The 19,241-nt window shown below is 51.9% G+C and overlaps 1 protein-coding gene across 1 annotated transcript in view; it reads right to left on the reverse strand.

The window, feature by feature from the left end:
• Positions 1–443: 443 nt before the first annotated feature.
• Positions 444–19,241, reverse strand: part of UCKL1 (uridine-cytidine kinase 1 like 1) — a 41,205-nt gene continuing 22,407 nt past the window's right edge. Inside the window, exons 6-15 of the mRNA XM_084646034.1 lie at positions 16,678–16,867; positions 16,026–16,087; positions 13,910–13,926; positions 6,190–6,288; positions 5,373–5,466; positions 3,741–3,803; positions 2,992–3,114; positions 2,126–2,233; positions 1,116–1,272; positions 444–683 (exon numbers count right to left, since the gene is read on the reverse strand). Of these exons, the coding sequence (XP_084502160.1) occupies positions 613–683; positions 1,116–1,272; positions 2,126–2,233; positions 2,992–3,114; positions 3,741–3,803; positions 5,373–5,466; positions 6,190–6,288; positions 13,910–13,926; positions 16,026–16,087; positions 16,678–16,867 (984 nt within the window). The 3' untranslated portion in view covers positions 444–612. The remainder of the gene's footprint in view (positions 684–1,115; positions 1,273–2,125; positions 2,234–2,991; positions 3,115–3,740; positions 3,804–5,372; positions 5,467–6,189; positions 6,289–13,909; positions 13,927–16,025; positions 16,088–16,677; positions 16,868–19,241) is intronic.

The raw sequence follows: 19,241 nt of genomic DNA on the forward strand, positions 1-19,241 counted from the left end.
CGACTCCCCCAGAGCGCCTCCTTCAACTCGCTGGGACAGCAGGACAGCGCCTGCGACCTCAGCCATGGCCCACCCTTGCCTTTCAGAGCATCTAGCAGTTGCCCTCCTAGTTGCTGTACCGTGTCCCCCAGGACAGAGTGGCGGCGGCGAAGGGATCGGAGCATTTTCAACACGGGCGCCAGATTCAGGGTGATAAAACTCATATTTACAGCTCCTCCTGGGTTTATCTGTGAGCTGCACAGGGATTAGACCCAGTTACCTGCACTGCAGCCAGGCCAGGGGGTTGGGTCTAACTGCCAACAGCTATGCTGCAAGAAAACTGGAGAAAAACTTTATTTTGTTTGTTATAAAAACTCACATAAGTTACATAGGCAAATATTTAAATTAAAATAAATTAACTCCGCTCTAAAGTAGGACAGTCAGCTAGGATTTGCATTTCTTCCTTTTTAAAAAATATGCCCTAGACTTCAAACGCAACAGCTGAAAAAATATCTATGCCCCAGGGGAAATCCCTTTGGAAATGTACAATAGAAGAGTAAGGTGCCGTGCCAAAGCTGCCTTGTCTCCAGGGTGGGGTCTCTTCTTCTGACCCAGGGCAGGAGGGGGTGTTTGCTAAGTGTCCAGGGTGTCGTCGCTCCAGTAAGGGGGGGCGTCGGTCCCGAAGTAGCGATCTCCAAAATTCCCTAGGGCACAGGGGTGGGGAGAGAGAGACATGCACGCACAAGGCATCAATGTGAAGTTACACATGGAGATCGGTGCCGCAGGAATGCCGCACACCCTTAACCCAGCTGGGTGGGAACTATACCCGCTCCCCAAAGAACATGAAGGACGACTGCTCTGCCATCCCATGGGAGAGCCCCCCGGGACAGCCTGCAAGAACAGAGGGGCTGCTGGGCCGCCCACGCACTCTGCTCTCCCACATGGGCATGAGAAGGCCAGGGCAGAGGGCGTCAGTTTCTGTCACTTGCAAAAGGAAGGTGGAGAAGAAATGCTGAATGAGGAGACAGCAGCGGGATCAGAGCAACCTCCTTTATTTCCCCTTCTTAGCGTCACACCCTGTTGGGCGATCGCTGCCGTCAGCCCTTCCCTTCTGATCCCACCAGGCGGGTACTCACCGATGCCGGGGATGATCCGGAAAAGATTGTTCACCTTCTTGTCCACTGCCGTTGTGATGATCTTCACCTGGGGGAAGGCGTAGGCCACCGAGTGGACGCCCATCTCCGCCATCAGCAGGGAGAGAAGGAAGATTTTGTCCTCGGGGACATCGTGATCCTAAGAGAGAGTCGTGGCGTGAGGGTGGAGGAGGGGCCATGTCACTGCTCTGGAGACTCCCCTCCTCCCTATGCACAGACCGCAGCGGTGCAAGGATCTGTACGCCCCTCCTCCCCGTCAGCCCCGACTTGGAGAGAACTCCGCTTTCAGGCCAGTTCAAACCCTTGGCCTCCCACCCTAAAGGGCCAGCACTGTGATTGGGCCTATGCCCCCGGGGACCGAGAGCAGCCCCCTGCCTCATCTCCTTCTCGGAGCTGATCTCCCTGCTGGGCTGGGGACACCGGGAACCAAGTCTCGGGAAGGAGCTGGGGAGGACGTGAATTCAGTTCCTGCAGGGCTTGTCCCCTGGGGCTGCTCCAGGGAAGGGCGACTAGGAGTGTCTGGCCCCGAAGGTCACTGCGGCTTGCACCACGCCAGCCGGCCTCCTTCCTCTTTTCACCGCGGGGCCCAGGTTTAAAGGTACCGGCATTCACTTTGTTTACTTGTTTCAGAGTAACAGCCGTGTTAGTCTGTATTCGCAAAAAGAAAAGGAGGACTTGTGGCACCTTAGAGACTAACCAATTTATTAGAGCATAAGCTTTCGTGAGCTACAGCTCACTTCATCGGATGCTGCAGTTTCCACGATATGCATCTGATGAAGTGAGCTGTAGCTCACGAAAGCTCATGCTCTAATAAATTGGTTAGTCTCTAAGGTGCCACAAGTCCTCCTTTTCTTTTTGTTTACTTGGACTCCGGGATTTGGCAACAGAGAGCTGGGCTGGACCCGCCCCCCTCCCCAAGTTCCCAGCACCCCCAGGGCTGCTCTGGGGTTTCCCCCTCTGAACGGAGATGGGCCCCCGCCGTCCTTCCTTACCAGCAACACTCTCACCGCCATCATGGCCGCCGCCCCCGTGGAGACGGTGCAGTCCATCAAGATCACGTGATCTTCACGAATGTCCTTCGGCAACCTCAGGTAGTGGAGCTGGGCAAGGGACAGGCCAGAGCGGGATTTGGGAAATGCGGGCGGGAAAGTGCCCTCAGAACAGCTCTGCTCACATCTCCCTTACCTGGGCGGGGGATGAGCCACCTGCCGCAGGGAGACAGCGGAGCCCACTTACCCTGTTGCTGGCAGGATTAATGGGCTGGGCTGAATCAGGTACAGGCTGCCGGCCCGGTACCAGACCCTTTGTTTATGAGGCAGTTGCTGCTAAAAGGCTAGCCGGGCAAGCCCCGAGGCAAAGGGCTGGTGCTTACCAGACGGGGATGAACACTTAGTGAAGAGGATACATTTAAAAAGCCCCAATGACCTTGGTCTGATTTTTTTAATGGCGAGTGCACCGAACTGTGCGCAGTTCTGTGCCTCACTGGCACGCCCAGGCCACACTCAGCTGTGGCCGGTGTATGTGCATCTGACTAGACGTCTACCCAGTCACTGCACGTGCAACTGTGTGTGTATTTTTGCACAGCCGATTGTGAACGCTTCCAGACCACGGGACATACCCTATGGGTTCGCCTGAAGCCAGACATTTTGGACCTCAATGACCGATGATTATTAAATATGAAAGCCAGTTACCAACTGGCCACCTGCTGACGAGATCTGCTGTGTCCAGCAGGAACGAATGAACTGATTGCAATTACTAGGCATGTGGCAGCGTTAGGGATCCCTGCAACAGAGACTCGGCTGCTGCGAATGGTCACGGGGCGCAAGGCGCCTTCGACTCTGAGGACCAAGCCCTTTACCTCTGGCTCTCCAGTGTTGCTGTTAGTCTGGATGAGGATGGTGCCGATTCGGACATCCTTGCACACGGCTCGGAGCGCCGGCTCCATAGTCTCTCCTGCTCTCAGGATAGACACACCTGTGATCTGCAACAGAGTGGGGATGAAGTGGCCACGCGGGGTCCCTCAAATGCTCCTACGCCAGTGTTCTCTGGTCTCCAAAGGACCTAGACCTAGCACGGATCTACAGCAATTTTGGATCCAGAGGCTCAAAGCACTTCACAGCCACAGGTAAGTTCATTAGCTGCTCTTGATCTATGGGCTGTGCGCAGAACGCAAGCCCCAGGCCTGGTCCCCTGCTCCTGTTTGCCCAGGCCAGCAATGGGACTGAACCATGCACAGCCGCGTGGGAACCACATCTCCTCCAGAAGTGACAGGGGGTTAGGCAGCTAGCTCCTCCCAGCTCCCATCCAGACTCCAACAAGACACAGCTGCCTCCCCAACAGGATACATGGGAGGATGAGAAGAGGAGCGATTTGGCGCACACACCTAATTAGTGCTACTGAAGGGCCTGACCTGACTAGTCACTGCTGTGAGGATCCCCTGGTCTCTACAGCCCAGCAGAAAGCCAGCTGCCCCCTGGAGCAGACCCAGCTATTCCAGATGCTGAGGAGGGGCCCATTAAGTCCGGGGGACTCTTCCCGTTGACTTCAATGGGCATAGGATCTGGCCCCAGTGTGTGCAATTGAATCCAGCCTTTCCCTTCCCCTTACCTGCTTCCCACTGTAGGATCTCCCCTCGTAGTCCTCTCCCTGAGGGGTCTGGACGGTGCAGCTCTAGAAAGATCACAGCACAGACTTTAACACGGGCTCAGACCGCCGGCGCACCGGAGCCATGGCACAAAAGCCACAGGCTGGTGCACCGTGGACAGTCATGGAGCCAGGGATGGTGCTTGAGCCCTGGACACTAGCCGCGCAAGCCAGAGATGGTCCCTTACTCAGGGGCAGGGGTTTAGCTGCCTTAGAAACACGGCTGCACCAGCACTGTGATCTCTGCTCCCAAAGCCGAGCGATGGACATGCCCTTGTGCTATACAATTACCCACCCCACAGCAGCAGTGATGGTGGAGACATGCCCTGCAGACACCTTTTCCCCCAGGAAGAACAGGAGGACTTGTGGCACCTTAGAGACTAACCGATTTATTTGAGCATAAGCTTTCGGGAGCTACAGCTCACTTCATCGGATGCATGCAGTGGAAAATACAGTTGGGAGATTTTATATACACAGAGAACATGAAACGATGGGTGTTACCATACAGACTGTAACGAGAGTGATCACGTAAGACGAGCTATTACCAGCAGGAGACAGAGAGAAAACAAAAAACCTTTTGTAGTGATAATCAAGGTGGGCCATTTCCAGCAGTTGACAAGACCATGTGAGGAACAGGAGAGGGGGAAAAATAAACATGGGGAAATAGCTTTACTTTGTGTAATCACAGAATCACCGACACATCCACTCCCAGTCTTTATTCAAGCCTAAGTTAATGGTGTCCAGTTTGTAAATTAATTAACGTAAACCTAAAAGTGGCAATTCTTCAACAAAAAAACTTCAAAAACAGACTCCAAAGAGAGACTGCTGAATTGGAATTAATTTGCAAACTGGACACCATTAATTTAGGCTTGAATAAAGACTAGGAGTGGATGTGTCATTACACAAAGTAAAACTATTTCCCCTTGTTTATTTCCCCCCCCTCTACTGTTCCTCACATGGTCTTGTCAACTGCTGGAAATGGCCCATCTTGATTATCACTACAAAAGGTTTTTTGTTTTCTCTCTGTCTCCTGCTGGTAATAGCTCGTCTTACGTGATCACTCTCGTTACAGTCTGTATGGTAACACCCATCGTTTCATGTTCTCTGTGTATATAAAATCTTCCCACTGTATTTTCCACTGCATGCATCCGATGAAGTGAGCTGTAGCTCCCGAAAGCTTATGCTCAAATAAATTGGTTAGTCTCTAAGGTGCCACAAGTCCTCCTTTTCTTTTTGCGGATACAGACTAACACGGCTGCTACTCTGAAACCTTTTCCCCCAGGGAGGAGATGAGAACAAGACGTGACAGCTGTCAGTCACACTGCTCACTGCACCGCTGGAAAGCATGTAGACACTACGGGGATGAGTGTGGTAATAAGAACGCATATACAACAGAACAGGGTCCCATCTCTCATGATCACTGCTGTCTGACCTAGGAGAATCATTTCTTTTTAGCCTTTTCCATGAGGGCAAGTCACAGAGAAGTAGGGAAGGCTCCACGGGGCAAACGCAGACCTCTCCTTGTCCCCCCAGACTTGGATCAGAAAGGAGAGAACAATGGGCTTTCCCCTCCATCCCCTTGTTTCCTGTACATACCTGGAAAGGCAGAAATGACAACGCGTGCTCAATCAGCAGCCGCATCAGCCTCTTGGAGTAGAAAATGAACTCGTCTCGGCTGGTCTCCTTGTTTCTAAGGGGGAGGGGAGAAAGGCACGTCCGTCAATGAGAACTCTCCATGAGTTGCTGACTGTGAGTCAGGGGCTGCCTTAAGGGTGAGGCAAGGTAGTGCAGGAAGAAAAAGGTGGACCAGATACACATGGCAGGTTCCTCAGTCTCCTCCCAGGTCGAGGCAGCTGATATCATCACAGGCCTTCCACCAGGGGGATCCAGCCGAGGACCCTGAACGTCACCAGGCCCCTTTACCGGGAATTGCGTCGTCCTGTCCCACCCCAGGTTGCAGGTTTGTTGCTGGGACATAGGCACTTTTGCAAAGGGAGCGCCAAGGTGGAGCAATCGCTGTCCCAGGGCTCCAGGGTTCTAATCCTAACTCTGCCGCGATCTTGCTGTGGAGCTTTGTGCAGGTCTCTTACCTCTCTATGCCTCCGTTTCTCTGTCTGTACAGCAGGGACGGTACCCAGCTTTTGGGGTGAATGCAAGATTAGCTGTTCACAGCTGAGCAGGGTAGCCAGCATGCAGACGCTCAGAGTTAGGGGTTGACATTATCCTATTTTAAATGGATGATTCTAGGAAATGGGTGAGAACTGCCCAGCCCCGACTAGGGTCTCTGGCCCAGGGCAGGATGTCATCTCTTGGGGGGGTGGGAGATGTCAAACACCCAGACCAAGGTTGGATGATGCCAAAGGCCCCCAAGCCCTTAGCCTCACCCACTCCAAACGCAAGGTGGCATGCTTACCGGATGATGGTGTGCATGCCGCGTACTTGTGGGGTACTCTTCAGCACGCTGAGAGTCCGAGGAAGGGGATGGCACTGGTGGGCAGAGGCCAGCGCTGCCCTGGAGACCAACACAACACCACAGCTAGGTGAGCGCTTGTTTACATGCATAAACACTCATCCAGCCAAACTCCAAGGGCAGCACCCAAGGCCTGCAGTCCAGGGGGAGGAAGACACCCAAAGGTGACAAGGGGGTTGTTGACACTAATGAGAAGCCACGTCTAGAATCCCGGAGCCTTTGCATCCCACCAGCCCCCACGACAGCTGGGATGTTAAGGCTCCAACTGGCTGCACAAACATATTTACCATCCAGGACGTGCCATCTACTGTAACTGACCAGTCATGTTAGGAGAGAGAAAGCTTCTCAGAAAAATAGATCACACTCCCGCGGCTCACGGGTCTCATTTGCTTTCTTTGCTCTAATTCAGTGGATGGATCCTTCAGTCAATGAATGAGGAAGGGACAGCTAGGAGTAAAGTATCTCAAATTTAACCCCATAAAAGGTGCCTCTCTCAGAGCAAATATTTTCTGGTACATCATCAGAAACAGGGTACTTGGTCAGCATGTCCCACACTCATGCACCGGCTGACAGCTTTGATCCCTTGAGATTAACTGCACCCCTTGGGATGCACGACTGTTCTAGGAAGGGTTTGGTGTGGGAGCTCTGGTCCATTCATAGACAGTCACATCGTTACAAAATTAGGAATAGCCTCAAGATGCTTTATAGCTGGACAGGCCTGGCGACTGGAATGACTCATCTCTGGATGACAAATCAATTAACATGGCTGAGTGCAATGCCTATTCCTGGATCAAGGAAATGCCATTGATAATGGGTTCCCATTAGCTTGCCTCTCTTTGTTTGAAAGATGTAGTAAGGTCTGGCTGGAAAGGATGAACCAATCAGCCTTGCACGTGAGGAACGCAGGACTCGGACAGCTGTACATTGGATCACACACAAAAATGACTGCCACTGGTTCGGGAACATATTGGGGGAAGGAAAAGATAAAAGCACCAGCCAAGTACAGATTTAGTAGAGAACCACCCTGGTTAATTAATGCAACACACACAAGCAAGCCAGGAGGACGAAGATGACTAGGTAGGGATTTAGGAAGAGGGGCATGGTGATCAGATTCCTCCATCTACCCAGTCATCCTTTGGCCTTGGCTAAAACAAATGCAAATCAAGACATGAGCGAAGCCCGTTGAGCGTTTGAGGGTTTCGTGCTTATTCCACTAGCTCCAGTTTTGACTGTTAAAAAACAAAGAGATGTTTCTTTACGGAAGCAGATGCTTTCTGTGCCCATGTCACCAGGGCTGTGGATGGCCTGTGACCATTCTGCATGTGTGGGCATGCAGGGATCCCACCCTGATGCATCAGCTGATTACACAGAAAGGCTGCAATAGGTTTGGGGATGTGTGCACATGTGTGTGTGTGTGGGGGGGGGGGGGTTCCACTCCCCAGATAGAGGGTAGAAATTTCAATGGCAGGAACCAAGCTGGGAAAGGGCATTTGTGAAATACTTTGAGGGGAAAGCTGAATACACCCCCACCAAGGGCGGAGAGACAAATGGGGTACATGGGGTGCACTCAGTTCTAGGGGGAGGCTTTGCAAGAGCGTTATCCAAAGTGCCGCCCCGGCACCACTTGTGCTCTGAAGTAAGACGAACCCCTCAAAGCCTCGGGGGCAGATGGTCAGCAAAACAAGCTGCACTCGGTTAGCGAGGAAGACCCCCTGGTTAGTCTCCCTGGCACCCCACTTGTGTCCCATCCCTCCCCATGCCCACAGCGAGGCTTCGCCAGCAGCAAGAGGCTGCTATGCTCCTGCAGGTCCCCTCCTTGTGCCGCTGCTCCAGGCTTCTGCAGGGCAGTCTAACCCCAGCCTCACTAGAGGCCCTCACTCTTCATAAGGACCCAATCCTGCAGCCACTTTACCTGGGGAATGGCTGCAGGATCGGGCCCACCAACAGGTTTTGACTTGGTCCACACTGGCCCGAGAGGGGGAGAATTGTGTGTGTGTGGGGGGGAGGGGGCAGGAGGGTCGAGGGGGATAAAAACAAAAAAAAGGAGAAATCATCAAAGAAACCAGCTGGAGCCAACATTCCTTGTCACAAAACAAGAGCAATGGGCTTGGGGCATCTCCAGCATGCCCCCCTACTGGGAGAACGGGCTGCCGCCCCCACAGCGCTGCTGGGGCAGGGGTAATGGTGCCCTGCTTTTACACAGCACCTGGATCTCAAAGCACGTCACAGCCAGACCCGAAACACGGGGCTCTACGCACCCGCCGCCCGGGGCGGGAACGAGGCAGTTCTGTGGCAGGGCCCAGCAACAGCAGATAAGGGCAGCAGATCCAACTGCAGGGCACCTACAGGAGACGGAAAACTCCCAGAGGTGGCATTTGAACAGGCCACTAGGACAAGCGACCTCACTCCCCATGACGCGTCCCAGGGGCTCCTCAGAGAACTCCCCCGGGGGCAGACCCTGAGCTTCGCCTCTCTGCGGAAAGACAGGGCTGGCAGCAGTGCAGTGCTCAAGGCTGGCAAACCTACTGGACAAGAGCCAGCAGTAACGGCTCCAGGGCAGAGCAGTCCACTTTTTCTTGTTAGGCCTGGCAGAGGATTCACCAATACCCCTGCCATCTGCGGGTCCTTTTACACCTACGTGCCACAAGCCAGGGAATTGCACCTTAAGGCTACGCCCCCCGCCCCCGAGGATGGTGCGCTGGCCTCAACTCGGCCTTTGCAGACTCATTGGGACCCAGGCCTTAAAGCGAGGAGTGTGGTCAGCACCATCACAAGCCACAAACCGAACGGCCCTGTGGGTTGCAAAGGCCCTCCGAGGTCACGGCTCTCTGCTGCCCAAGCCCTTGTATCCGATCCAAGTGCTGGTCACCGCCGCCCTCCAGCTCCCCGCCCCCACGCACACCGTGGTACGTCACTGTGTGCCACACCAGAGAGGATCAGCCCATGTTGTCTTCTCCAGCACCTACACAAAACACCAAGACACGGTCCCTGGATGCCACAACCAGGCATAACGCAACCAGGAACACCCCTCCTACACCACTGAGCTGTGAACAGGCCCGGGGGAACCTGTCATTTTGTCACCTATGTTTCCATTTGTTCCTGAAATGCTTGCACTTTGCTTTCCAGGCTGTGACAGCAGAGGAGCCCCTTGGGGTGCCTGCAGCCCTATACCACTCTGTGGGGTGAGAGGCAGACCAGGGATTAGTTGCTGTGGATCTCAGGGCAAACAATCCCCCAAAGCAATGGTGGGACTAGACACCTCATGCTCTGGGGAACTCTCCAGATTCAGCAGAGGGGAAGGATGGTCCAGTGGTTGGAGCAATAACCTAGGGCTGGAGAGAAAGTCAAGTCCCCGCTCCGCCACAGACGTCCTGCAAGACCATGGGCAAGTCACTTAGCCTCTCTGTGCCTCAGGTCCCCATCTGTAAAACGGAGATAATAGCACTGCCCGGTCTCCCAGGGGTGTTCTAAAGATAAATACATTAATGACTAGGAGGTGCCCAGATACTATAGCAATGTGGCCATATAGGTACCCAAAACAGATACCTTCGTAGTCTAATTCTCAGGACGATCTGATCTGGAGAAGAGGTACTGAGGGGAGAGAGGGTTCCTTTTGGTTCAGCTTAAAGAACATCACCCTTGTAGGAACCTGCACATGCTCCCTCTTGGTGGACCCCCACGTTCAGCATGCAGCCCTGGCTCACCCGCCGTCACCCCACAGCTCCCATGATTAGTATCAAAATCAAAACACTGCAAGCGTTCCTCACATATCCCAGCGTAGCTTCCTCTGTTCACCAGATGGGAGGGATGTTCAGGGAGTGACAAAGCAGGAAATACAACAAGGGTTTAAGGGGGGGGGAGGAAAAAGCATTTCAATTAGTCAAAGAACCAGGGGGATGAGGGGAGCCATGATCCGTATTAACTTCAAGCAGTACCAGTTGGATTCGATCAACGGCTGAGCCATCAGGGAGAGATCCCTCGGCAACCGTCTTTTCCACTGAACCTGTGTTTGCTTAACAGATTGTCTTAGAGGTGCCACCCTCTGCTGGACAGTCTCCCAGGGGCCCCACCCAGCACTCACACCAACCTAGCGCAGGGGAAAAATGACAGTGTTATGTCCCCTGTGCATTCAATGGAGCAAGGCCCCAGTCCCAGCCATGGCCTTGGCAGAGAAGCGTGATGTCACAAATGCCGGACGGGCAGGAGTCTGTTGTGCCTTCCACGACTTGCACACCTTGCTCCTGCTGACACTAACAGGAGTTGGTGTCTATGGCTCCATCCCTGACTCTGCTGCATGGAGGAGAGACCAGACCCCTCATCCAGGACTCCGTGCATTCCCACGATCAGAGAGAGGAGCCTTCATTTACTCCAAGATCCCAGCAACTGGGAAAGCTGGGGAAGGACACACACTGATGGCCAAGCATGCAGCTGGGCCTCAAAAAGTGCACGGTTGGCACATGCAAACAGGCACAAGATGTGCCCACCGACCTGCTTGCCAGGCCCACGTGGGGACACAAACACTCACACTTGGGTGGCAGGTGCCTCTTGATAGAGGCCCAGTTAAAGATTTGGCCTGGGATCCACAGCCCAGGCTCCTCTCCCAGTGGAATGGGAGTGTAGTTGAGTACAATCCATGTTTGCACACACACGGCAAGAGCACTTTATGTTCTGCAGAGAGACACTGGCAATCCGGCCCGCTGAACAGAACTCGGCGTGGACCCTACCAGGGGATCGCAAACGGGGCAGCGAGAACAGCTCGGCAGCTTGCACAGCCAACCTGACAGGGACAAGAGCTCATGCTCTCTCTGGACCCTGCGCTGGAGAATGGCGGACAGATCAGGCTTAGGGGGCCTGCAGGAGTTTGTCCCTCTTTGCTGTCTTGGCTCTCAGCCATCCTGTGGGTGAGGCAGGTGAGCAGAATTTCCTCTCCCCGCTTCGCTGTGGCTGACCAGCAATGGAACATTCAGCCAAGCCACCATGAGCAGGTCGAGAAAATGTCTCAGGTTGGAAACTTATTTCCCTCCCCAGAACGAAAGCTTCAAAGGGGGGCGGGGGGGGAGGGAGAAATGAAAGCAAAAGAAATATGGGGGTGACCGTCTCTCAGAAAGGCACGGTGAATACCACCAGCTCTTTGCTGTACATGCAATCAGACAGGAAGCAGACAAGAGACAGCCAGCTACAAAGAAGCTAATGTAGGTAAGGCATTTCAAACACGTACGGCAGCTGGCTTTTAACGGCTGACATTTCAAACAAGGACTACTACACCGTGCCACGGCTTGATATTTAAAGACAATTGGCAAAGGGCACATGGAGGTGATCTAGACCTGGGGACGGGAAGTATCGATTGGCAACGGTGAATTCATCTTCGAGAACACCCGTTTCTAGAAGCAAGTCCAGTTCTCAAACAGCGTGGCGGAAGGAAAAAAAAAATGGATCAAGACATCACTGAGAGCATCATACTTCGATACAAGCAAGCAGACTCCGGGGTCTGCTCTGCCAAGGAAGGGTGTGTGTCTGTTCCTACTGGTGTTAAGGGGAACTGCACGCGTGGGTGTACAGCGCCTGGATGGCTCAGTGTGTTGCAGTTTCAGACAGGAAACGTGCGTCTGGGTGTGAAACTGAAAAGTCGAATGTCCAGCGATTATTACAATTTTCTTTAAATGAGTGAGAATTTGGATGCATCAGCAACTAACTCTGTTACCATCCAGTTAGAGGTATCAACAGTTCATCCTGGTAATTTACCCTGTCATTACAACTGGGCTTAGAATCAGCTCACCTCCATAATACTTAAAAAGTTCCATTGACGAAGTGCTAGAGAGGGGCCAAAGCAATGGAGTTTGGATCTGGATTCCTACCGAAATTTACCTACAGTTTGTGTGGAAGGTAGGTTAGCCCGGGCCCAGATCCGACATCTGGGTTTTTCTCTACCAGTTACAGATTATGCATAGCTTCATCAACACAGCATTTGAAAGGCACTGACATTAGAATGGGGGATTTTGGTATTCATTATAAGCCATTAAGAACTGAGGCTGTGGAGTTCGGTTAGTTGGAAGGCCCAATTTTTTTCAGGCATGTTTCACTTTTGTTGCATGTCCCCATCTATCAGCCCTGATCTGCTACCTAACACACAGCTGCCCCTGGGTGGACGGGGCGCTGGAGACAGCTGACTTAATAAAAACCTTTGGGTTTCATGAGTTTAAACCAATGTTTGCAGGCATGTTCCAACTCCGGACCTTCATTTTTTTCAAACTTTTACCAGAAAGGAAGCCTTGATTGAAATACACGATAAGGATTCTGAGGTTACCCAAGTGTTGTAGTTGTACTTATTTGTGCAATTAAAGTGGTACAGCACTAAACTCTCCATTACACAATCAGCACCATTTTATTAGATTTGTTGATTTTCAAGATGCATGAAGAAAAGGCAAAATCAAGACGACGAATAGTACTTTTTGGATTTCAGAATAATATCAGCTTGGGGGCAAAAATCAGCCTGTTACAAATTAGACATTTGTAACTGAAACATTTTCATGGTTGTGTCACTATATCCCGCCTCCCGACCCTCCAAACACTTACGTACATGAGCACAGGTACCCGTAGGAGTAGAGTTACTCACACGTATAGATGTTTGCCACATTAGGCCCCGAGATTGTTAAAAGTGAAATTTTAACCATCCAATTTACTTGCTTGAAAATAACTAGCTTTGGGAAAAAACAGAAGCTTTTCTATTCATCTGAGGGTTTGTAAAAGCTTTTTTATGCCAAATGTAAACTTCAGGCCTACCTGAGTTACGTGTCTCTTTAAACAAAGATATACATCTAAGTGGAAATGCATTTTTAGAAATGCATCTTTTCGCCTCCCACAAAAATAGCTGAAATCTTAGCTGAATGCCTAATGGAAGTGAAAAAGCAGAAGCACCATCTATACGCTGATATTGTAAGGGTAGCTAAATAGGTGTCTACTCTGTATATACACCTGGAGCTACTAGGCAATCGTATCTCCCACTATATTTTTGGCAAATCCTGAAATTATTTCCATAGAACTTGTCCTCCTGGACCAAAGCGTGTGTGTTACCACTCAGAATCAGTCGAGTTCCCTTTGGGCGCTATGACCCCTGTGCTTTAGTCTCCTGCTCCCCGAGGCTGCCTGAATTCTCAAGGAACTTCATTTAAACGTGAGGAGGGTTCAGCTTAAATTTCCTTTGGGTTACGAACACAAGGCCTCGGTTTTCCTATGCTTTTCCAGCGGCCGCTGCTCAGAAGAAGAATTCTCCAAACCACTTTTCACATTAGTTGAAGAAAAAAAAATTCTGGTAAAAAATACCAAACTCTTTCCCATTCTGCAAGTCATCAGCCTTGTGAATGTCTCTGATTCACCGAAGAACAAGTTAGGCCTGGATCCAACGTCAATGGGAGTTGGATTGGGTACGCAGTCAGGTCAGATGTTGGCCATATAAACTGCAGGTACCTTCACTTTCTATATATGCCCAGTGCTTAAAATATTGCCCTCCTGGCTGTACCTGAGCACAAAGGGTGAGATGAGCTCTACGGGTCTGAGCTCTAGGAGGAAGTTACTGGATTCTGATAGAGACAGTGCAGCCCAAGCAGTGCCTGGCATTGGAAATGCCTCAGGTCACGCAGACAGGACAGAGTCATGAGGGTCTTACCTGACACTGAGTTCACGCTGCAGCAGTAACACAAAGACACAACGCAACCGGCATTAAGCATTGTCAAGCCCACGGGCGTTTAGAGACAAAAAAAAAAAAAAAAAAGGGAAAAATAGGAATATTTTCCTGCGTTCACAGTTAGTCTTTCTCCCTCTGCCCCCCAATAAACCCCTCCCACGCCTCAAAACTTAGCATCCACAGGTTCTCCCAAACCAGCAGCCTGGGAAGGACCCACATTTCTCACCTGCTGTGAGATTTAGCTGAAAGAAAGTTTTGCTCTAATTTGCTTTTCCTGAGGCCTGTTCCTGGAAGCAGTAGCTATCTCATCTCCATGGAAACCGGCCAGGTCTCGGACCCCAGTTATGAGTCAGTTCAGAGACTGCAAAACCAGTTTCCATCTTGCGTTAGATACCAGTTATTCTTCTGATATGACATCAGCGTTTCATACTTATACAAGAAAACAGCTCCTATGGCTGGGTAGCAAGATGAAACTTGGCTTTCACAATCTCTAGACCTGCCCTTATTTCAACACTACAAATAGGGCTGTTTGCAGGAAAATACAGGGACCCCTTTTTAACTAGGAGAGGAGACATTTTTGGAGGGGCACACTCTAGGCAAGTGCTAACGTATAGGAGCAATGTCTCCTATATGGACTTGCTGGCCTGTGTGGTATTGCATGCAGTCTCATGCATGCAATACCAGGCAGCCAGATGGCTGTAGCCGAGTGGGAGCTTAGAAAGACCAACTGGAGTGGAGAATTTTACTTCCAAGTGCATCTGACTTGTGTGCGCATTCGCCCTTCTGGAACTCTGCCCTGAGCAGAAGGGGAGCGTAGCTATCTTGAAAAGCAAACAGATTCCAATGGCAAAATCAAAGTGCAAAGAGACCCCTCCCCCTGCCCCCAGCATATCCCCGAGTTAACATACAAAAGCTATATAGACCTGAATGTTGTGGCCCTGAGATCACCAGTCTGCCCTTAATCTTCCCAGGGAAACCAGGAACTGCAGCCCACAGCGTATGGTACACAACCTCATCCGCTGATCTGACACCCCCCGTGAGTGCTCAGACATAACCCACCCTCCAGAGCAGTTACAGTCCAGTTACGGGATTCAAGATTTGTGAAAACTAGAGATGGCTGAGGAAGTAGCAATCTGGATCCACCTTCGAGCTGGTTCAGACTAGTATTCAGGTGTGAGGCTGAATTGTGGTATTTGGGTTGGCTGCTGCTGAAAGGTCTCCGCTCCCAGGGGGCAGACCTCAGCCGTTTTCGCAAGGCTTCAACCAATGTGGGGGAGCGTGTCTGAACCGGATTTGAAAAACTGGCCTGTTCTGAGAGTTGTTCAGAGCCAGAAACCCAACGGCTGTGCGTGCTTGGAGTGCAGGAACTGGTTGAAGAGAAGGGGCCAGAGCAATGCACTGGAGGGAGAAGTCAGGGCCCGGTTTGTGCTTAACTCCCTGGGGCTGCTGAGTTTCCTAGGCCTGCAGTTAGGAATACTGTACCGGGGATGAGGCAAGTACAGTGGATTATGCTTACCAGCAAACTCTCAGTTCCCAGCAAGAAGTTGCTATTATCGAAGAGCTCCCAGTAAGGTACAGGCAGGTTCCTGGGTCTGCAGGCACGGAAGGAAGCACTGGGATGTGCCAAGCCTGGGCCCAGGGCCAGGGCAGGGTGCAGCCCAGAGAACGCAGGGAGAGGTGCCATGCAGCTCTGCAGGCCCCCAGCTCCCTTGTGCAAAGCGCCAGCATCCAGGCTGCAGCCCTCTGCCTTCAGCTTGTCGCATGCCACTGTACAGAGGCAGGCCCAGCAGCAGTGGGCACATGGATGCACAGCTTGCCTTGCCCAGCTCCCAGCCAGTGCGGTGGCGGAGGGAAGAGGGAAGACTTGCCTGGTTGAGAAGAGGGAGGCTGGAGAGGAGTTTACTTAGGAGGTCAGGAATCTTGTATCATCGCCCCGCTGCTCTCACATGCAAATCCCAAGCCAAATGATACCCCGCTAGGTGCTGGATGCTGTCACTAGCCACGCCACTGCCCCCGGCTCTCCCCAGGCGGTTAGCACCCGTATTGCCACCTCCCTGAGGCAAGGCTCTGAACTGGAGCTTCACAGCGCAGCCCTTACCTCTTCCAGCTGGCTGTGGACATGCTGGACGATCAGGTCAATGGCCACGGTGTTCCCGCTACCTTCAGTGCGCCAAGAACAAGAGAGAGACAGGGTGAGTTCCAGGGACTCGGCGTCAAGTCAGCACCATCCTCTCTGCTGCCTGCGATTCTGAAACACGGGAACGCTGGGTCCCTGCCTTCCCAGACCCAAACCATAACCCACAAAACGGTCACTCTGCTCCCTGCTGGTTAATCTAGTGGCAGGCCCAGGCAGTCACCCGGGGTGAACTGAGGCAGACCCACCGACGTAACCAAAAACCACTCCCCTCACGGCAGCACCGTTAGCTCCTTGGCAAGGGTTTGGCACAGCCAGCCAGCTCACCCTGGTGCCAACACGTGCCCACAGAGAGTTGCCAGGCCAATTAATTTTGATTGGGAGCCATCAAGAGCAGGGGCTGTAGGGTCATTCAATGCCCTAGTTGTCTGCCGCAGTTGGCATTGATGCCAGCAGGAGGGCAGAAGGGAACAGCCAGAGGCCAGAGCAGAGGGAGGAGGTGCGGGAGCTGGCGTTCGGACTCCTCTGCTAAGAGACAACGAGGCATGGGATTTCTCAGTGAGCCAACGTAACGAACGAGGAAAGAGGCCGGCCGGAAGCGAGCTGTGCCGGGTACCTCGGGGCACCACGATGTCGGCCAGCCGCATGGTGGGCTGGATGTACTGGTCGAAGGCAGGCTTGACAAACTTGTTGTACTGTTTGATGACCCCCTCAATGTCCCGACCGCGCTCGCCGATGTCCCTGCGCAGGCGACGCACCAGCCGGATGTCCGAGTCCGTGTCGACAAATATCTTCATGTCGAGCAGCTGAAAGGAGGCAGAACACGCACACAGCCCAGGTGGAGCGTCACTCGTGCCGGACCCCTCCCGCTGCGCTGCCTTGAGGGCGCGCTCTCGCTGCGCCAGCTAGCAGGGAGGGGAAACGGCGGGTGGAGCCCTGCCCGGTCAAGCCAGGGAGAGGAAGGGGAGCTCTCCCTCTGCGGTTAGCCGTTCCCCGATCCCCCTGTTGCTGTCGCAGAGCTGAGGGCCCGGTTCAAGCCCCTTGAAGGGAGCTGGAAAATCACCCATTGGGAAGTCACCAGGGTCCAAGCAGCCTTGGAAATCACAGCAGGGGAACTAAGATATGTCAGGGCAGCGCTTGGAGTTCTGCTGCACAAGCCTGCATCATCGTGACAGAGAAACAGCCCCCCAACTCCAGCCTCACCCGGCAGAAGGGAATTCATCACAATCTCCTCTTCTAGTGTGCGTTTCCCCTACAGCTCAACGGGACCATCGGCGGGAGATTGTAATTTACCTGGTAGCGAGGGTCTGCCACTGAAAAGGGGCCCATACAGCCAGAGCCAGTAATGGGTACAGGCACGAGAAGTTTGGTTCAAAGATCCATCAATGGGGGAGGGAAATTTTATGCCTATTGTCACCCTTCTTTTGACACCAGGGTCAGCACTCTGCTGAGCAACAGCAGATATCAGGGCCTTGCAGCTCAGCTTCCCACTGGTATCAAAGACGTGGTGTCTGAGTATATGTGTAACTTATACATATAGACCAGTCCTGGAACAGAGGCGGTCAGCCAGCATGCAGGGAGCAACTCTGCCTCAAAAGCTGATCTCAAACTGCTGCTTATACAACTCCCTCTCCAAGGACCACTTCCTCGATGCAGAACTGGGCAGAACAAAAAGAACACCACCACCGTGTACGTCTTCCCAAGACTAAGCATTTGAGTGCACACTAAGAAAAATATCGTGGAAGACTATGTGTAACAGTGTCACCTAGTGACACTTGCCCTACTAACATTAAATATATTTAGGCTTGGCAGAATTTGATTTTTTTGGTATAATTTCCCCGGGTACTATTGATGTTTATTTTTAAGCTTTATTTTTATCCATTTAAATTTTCACAGTTGCAGGAATGTATGGAGGGGTCAGACTAATTATTTAATGACAGCAGATGTTGAGATTCAAAAAGTTAAAGTTTTATAACTATTAAACATGAACTGTCAACATCACATGTCAAACATCCAAGGTAAAAATCCTTAAATCAAACTCTTATAAGTTCTCAGGAAGCATTTTTCTTACTTTATCTAGCTGTAAATTTCAATGATCATTGCTGGGAATATTTATTTTGTGTGTGTGTGGTGAAATCGATGTTTACTGAAAAAAATCTTATTCTTCCAAGCCTAAATCTATCCCTAACCTAATGGAATGAACGGGTGACAGCCTCTACATTGCAAAATCTGAATATAGCCCTCCCTCCAATGCACCTTCAGAGACACCCATGAAGCCACTAGAAATCCAGGTCAACTGAGACACTGTAGTTCCCGAGCTGGGAGCCCAGTCAGGATGGGCCAACTTTTCATTCTCCAGGCAAAGGTCCAGTCCATAGTCTGCCTGTGGAACTCATTGCCACAAGAGGTCAGAGAGTCCAATATAGCAGCTGATTCTGTTTTTAAAGGGCTGGATAAACTTGTGCCCAACATCAGGATCAGTAAGGTGGGGGAAGGGATAATCCAAGCTAAACTTCAGGGACGCACTGCTCATCATGGGTCAGGAGGGAATTCTATCTATCCAGGTTCTTATTGGATCCTATCAGCATAGCCTCTGAGTGCCCTCCCCGTCTCCTCTGTACACAGCATTGCATGACTCGCTAGGGCTCCTTCATGTCCTGCAAAGAGTCAGGGAACGGCCATTTCCAGAGACAGGACATTAGGCTTTATGGGCCTTAGGTCTGATCTATTGCATCTGAGCCAACGCAGCCTTAATCAGCCACTTCCTGTATCTCAGCAAGTGCAATTCACACATCTATTCTCATGCCCGCGAGATCCATTCTGTTCTAAAACTCACTTGTACTAGTAGATCCCACTCTTTTGCCAGGGCGCTATTTCCTAAGCTCAACTTTAAAAGGATGCGGAGGAGATTCGAGTGGCTAGTGACAATGGCAGAGACCTATTAGGATGTGCCAGAATGTAACTCGTGGGCACTGGCTGGCTAATGCTGGAAGTGGGCCAAACACAGCAGGTCGCCCATGGCGGCTCCAAGTCACAGCGCTGCCTTTAAGTAGGAAAAGCAAGAACAATCTCTCTCCCCCCCCCAGGAAATACTCCTCTGGGGCTACATCTACACTTGGAGATAGGGGTGCGATTTCCAGCTCATGCAGACATGTTCCTGCTAGCTCCCATGAGCTAGCA

This window comes from Lepidochelys olivacea (genome assembly GCF_965140295.1).
Source record: "Lepidochelys olivacea isolate rLepOli2 genome assembly, chromosome: 13".
Taxonomy (NCBI): Eukaryota; Metazoa; Chordata; order Testudines; family Cheloniidae; genus Lepidochelys; species Lepidochelys olivacea.